This window comes from Manacus vitellinus, unplaced genomic scaffold (genome assembly GCF_001715985.3).
Source record: "Manacus vitellinus isolate BGI_N305 unplaced genomic scaffold, ASM171598v3 scaffold_120_pilon, whole genome shotgun sequence".
In the NCBI taxonomy this organism is placed as follows: Eukaryota; Metazoa; Chordata; class Aves; order Passeriformes; family Pipridae; genus Manacus; species Manacus vitellinus.
Genome location: NW_021938898.1, coordinates 390663 through 395290, shown reverse-complemented (window position 1 = coordinate 395290; position 4628 = coordinate 390663). Strand labels below are relative to the sequence as shown.

The 4628-nt window shown below is 52.9% G+C and overlaps 1 protein-coding gene across 1 annotated transcript in view; it reads left to right on the top strand.

The window, feature by feature from the left end:
* The first annotated feature begins 2629 nt into the window (after positions 1-2629).
* The window catches only part of SOCS7 (suppressor of cytokine signaling 7), an 11520-nt gene continuing 9521 nt past the window's right edge, over positions 2630-4628 (top strand). Inside the window, exons 1-2 of the mRNA XM_029965861.1 lie at positions 2630-2651; positions 2879-2998. Coding sequence (XP_029821721.1) covers positions 2630-2651; positions 2879-2998 — 142 coding nt within the window. The remainder of the gene's footprint in view (positions 2652-2878; positions 2999-4628) is intronic.

The window sequence follows — 4628 nt, the reverse complement described above, 5'->3', positions numbered from 1 at the left end:
TGGCTGGGATGGAGGGACAAATCCTGGGATCTACTGTGGGACCCCCACGTGTCCCCCTGTTCCACCAGCCTCGTGTTCCAGCTGTTTGGTACCAGCTGTGGAGGGCACAGAGCTGCTCTGTACCCAGTGCATTGTCCAGAAACCACTTTCCATGACATTCCCAGCAGCAGAACCGAAATCCCTGACGGAGGAGGCCGGGAGAGCCCGCCCAGGTCCGGGCAGCAGCCTGGGAGCAGCTGGGGATAACTGGATGGACTCAGTGTTGCAGCACAGCCCTTTCCCTGCAGGGTTCATTCTCCTCCCCTGGGGATTTTTGGGGTGTGTTCCCTCCTCCTGCAGCCAAGGACCTGCTGGGGGATGAGCAGGAAGCTTTTCTCCAGGCTGGAGGTGCCGACCTGGGGTGGTGGTGACGGAGCCCCGCAGGCAGCCAGGGCAGGCCCAAATTACCTCGGAACGAGCTCCCCTTTGAAGCAGAGGATGGGTTGGGAGGTGGCAGCTCCCAGCCCTGCAGCTGGGCAGGGGTTGAGACCTTTCTGGAGCTCCTGTGCCCCCGAGGAGCCTCCCTTGGCACGTGGGGCGTTGGAGCAGCTTTAGACAGTTCCCAGCAAAGGACTAAATGGGCCTCAAACGAGGTGCCTGTAATGACATAATGTTTGCTAATGGGCTTGTGGTTAATTGGAGGAGTCCTGGGACCTCCCAGGGCAGGGATCAGGTGGTGGAGAGCTGGGAGGGAGGGCTGGGGAGCAGAAAAACACTTGGGAATTGCTGCCTGGATCTTCTCTTGGTCAGGGAGCTGGATGGTCACTTCAGTGGTCACTTTACTGGTCACTCCTCATGCAGCTCCTTGCACTAATTAGACATTTTTTTAGCAGAGGTTACTTCAAGGTGCCTGATGCAGCAACTCTTGTGGTTCAGAGAGGACTCTGCTCCTCCCAATTCCAGGAATCCCATCCTGATGATGAGGGCAGTTATTAACGATGCTTTTGCTCCCCTGCTGGTGGGACAAGGACGAGCCAGGCCCTTCCCTGGGTCCTGCTGAGAGCTGGAGGTTGTTGCCTCCTGACCTGAGGCCCCCATGGATGTGGGATGGGACTGGTGCTCTCCATGAGCCAGTGGATTTGGTGGTTCCTGTGGATATAACTTTTGGGTCGACTCCTGCCTCTGCTTGTTCCCAAACTCTTGTCCCTGACTGGAGCTGAAGCTGCTCCCTTGGTCTGTGGCTGGTTATTTAACTTTTAAACATCCCCAAGAGGCAGAATTCCTGCTGTTTGGGCTCGGATGAGCAGGATTCCTGCCCACCTTCCCATGGAGCTGCCAGCCCTGGAGCCAGCTGGGTGCAGCTCTTCCCCCTCTCCTGCAGCAGCAGTTTGGAAGAAAACCAGCCCTGTTATCCCAAATCCACAGCTGGGCTCTGCTGACCTGCAAGAAACTAAATATGGACGGAGATACCAACACGTGGCCCCTCACCCAGGGCCTGGGAGTTGGGATTTAAAGGCTAAAGTAGCAAAACTGCCTGTTTTGGGGAGGAATTTGTGCAGCAGAGGAGGTTGGAGGGAAAGGGGGCAGGGTTGGGCACAAGCTCAGGCAGCTGCCAGCACTCACTTGCCAGGCTGGTACCCGAATTTATCAGTTGGTTGTGTTGGTGACCCTAAAATCCTGATTTTTCTGGAGCTCCAGGCATTTCCCAGATTTGTGTGCGTGGAATTGGGATCCAGCAGAACGTGAGGAGTGTGGAATAGGTTTTTTGGGGGGGAGACTGGAGTTGGGAAGCGGAAGGTTTGGCCCATGGGAAGCATTTCTTGCTCTCTCCCTGTTGCTGATGAAATGGGAAATCTGGGAAATCGAGGCTGTGAAATCTTGGCATGAAATGGAGCTGTTTTGGTGACAGGAAAATGTTCCTTTCTGGCTGCCTTGGTGGGTGGGAGCAGAGCTGTCACTGCATGTTAAGGTTGGTTGGTATTAGTCCAGAAGTGTAATTTTGGGTGTGGATGATTAATTGGTGAATTGAGGAGGGGAAAAAAAAAACCCAAAACAACCCAACCTGGAATAGGTGTGAGAGGCTCGAAATCAAAACACTTCCACACGTTTTAATGGGGTTTTATAGGGAATCCTGGAATCATTTAGGTTGGAAAAGACTTTGTGGTTCGTTGAGTCCAACCATTAACTCAGCTCTGCCAGGGTGGTGGTGAGAGAGCTCTCAGTGTTTTTACTGGTGAGCAGGTAACATTAAAAGTGTGAATAAAAGCGATGTGTCTGGGCACAAAGAGGAGAAGTTTGCTCACCCCAGCCCTGGATTCACGCTGTGGGAGTCCCATGCTCTGTGCCTCAGTGTTTTCTCTGCCTGGATGTGGGAAGATCCCTTTAACATTCGGGAGGAAAGGTGCTGGAAGGAGTGGGGAGAGCACAGCATTGATATAAAACCAGCTGGGAAGCAACTTCACGGGATTGCTGGTATCCCTGGCAGTCACCAGAGGGGTGTTTTTAGCTGTTTTCCATCTCTTTTGGGATCTCTGGGGTTAGCTGCCCTCCCTTCCCCCTGTATTTTGGTGTCCTCCAAAGGCACAGCCACGCTCCAGGCACAGCCCCGGATTGCTCAGGGGCCCAACCTGTTTGTCCAAGGAATTTGGCAATGCCCAAGCCAGGGCAGCAGCGTGAGGTCTGTTGTGAAACAGCTCCTTGGCTCTGGCTGCTGGACTTGCTTGGGCTTTTCTTTCCAAAGGCTCCATTAATTACCTCCTTGGGGATTTGCTTCGTGGCAGGACAGAGCCCCAGCTCCCCTGGGCCTGCCCTACTTAGGCCAAAGCCCTGCTCTGGGAGTGGGGTTGGGCTGGATGGAGCTGCTGGGAAGGAGGGACAAGGTCCCTCCCGGGCTGAGAAGGGCAAACAAAGGGTGTTTTCTTCTGCTCACCCCGTTTTTTTCTTGTTCCCAACAGGAAACACAGACTGACAAGAACTCAAAGTGCCTTTTCCCCGGTTGTTTTCAGCCCCCTCTTCACAGGTGAGGAGTTGGAAGGTTCCTTCCAGTTTGGGGTTTCATTTTTTTTTCTTTTTTTTGCTGTGAAATGTGCTGAGTGAGGAATGTTGATCCCACGAGATCCCAAACCAGGATCTCTGTGGTGTCCCTCTGGCCTGCTTGGCCTTAGACCCCAAAAGAAGGGTCTGAGAGCCAGGAGAGGGGTCTGGGAGCAAGGAGAGGGGTCTGAGAGCAAGGAGAGGGGTCTGAGAGCCAGGAGAGGGGTCTGAGAGCCAGGAGAGGGGTCTGAGAGCCAAGAGAAGGGTCTGAGACCAAAGAGAAGGGTCTGAGACCGAGGAGAAGGGTCTGAGACCGAGGAGAGGGGTCTGAGACCAAAGAGAAGGGTCTGAGACCAAAGAGAAGGGTCTGAGAGCAAAGAGAAGGGTCTGAGACCGAGGAGAGGGGTCTGAGACCAAGCCCTGCTTCCCACCTGGACCTCACACCAGGGTCAGGTCCAACTTCTCCTCCGTGACGGTTTTGGGAGTCAGAACCTTTTTGGGGATCTCCACCACCTCCTCCTGCACGTTCTCCCCCCTTTCCCCGTGTCCTGCTGGTTTGTGACCTTCCCCTTTCTGCTGCTGGGGGGAAGTTGGCTGGTTTGTCAGGGGTGGTGAGGGGGAAATCCTGCTCTGCTGGTGGCTGGGGAGCTCTGGAGCTGAAAAAAAACCAAACCTCTCAGTCAAAACAGTCCTGGCCACAGAGGGCTTGGGGAGAATCCCCCCAGGAACTTGGGAAAATCCCACCTCAGGACTCTGAGCTGAAGGTCACAAGTGAGTGTTTGAAATCCACGCTGAGGGTCTGGTTGCAGAGCAGAGGGACCAGGATGTGTCTGGGCACTGAGAGGAGCTGGAGGGTTGGTCTGGAAGCCTCTTTTCCTGCTGGGAAAGGTGTTGGGCAGCAGAGCTCAGCACATGGATTGGATTCCTGAAGAGGGAGAAGCCTTTTTGGGTTTTTTTGGTCTTTTTTTGAGAGTTCTGATGAATCTCCATGAAAACCAGTTGGAATTTGGGAGGGGTGACCTTGGAGGCAGAGCACTGGTGTGGTTTCCCTGGAACCAGTGCCTGGAAGGTTCTGAGCTGCTCCTGGGGCTCCTTGGAGCAGAATCACCCAGGGGTAATTCAGCTGTGGTGGTGCCTGGGCCCTTCCCAGTCCCACATCCCTTCCTCTGGTGCCTCTCCTGTGGCTGGAGTGGATCCCTCCGTGTCACCTGCAGATTTATTAAGCAAATTAGGGCTGGTGAAAGCAAAAAAAAAAAAAAAGCTGCTCTGTCAGCTGCTGCTGGGGAAGTTCTGAGGGGAAAAAAAAAACCCAAACCCCATAATTCTGTGTGCTGGTGATGTGTGTGTGGAGCTGCTTTTCCTCACAAGAACCTGCAGAGGAAAACCTGGACGTGACCTGAGCTTTTCCTTTAAATTTCATTAATTATTAGTGTATCCCATTAACTATTTTTGAAGCGACTCGTGCCAATTTTTTCCCAGTCAGTGGAATTTGAAATTTCTTTAATTTTTTTTATCCCATTAACTATTTTTTAAGCGACTCGTGTCAATTTTTTCCCAGTCAGTGGAATTTAAAATTTTATTAATTAATAGTTTATCCCATTAACTATTTTTGAAGT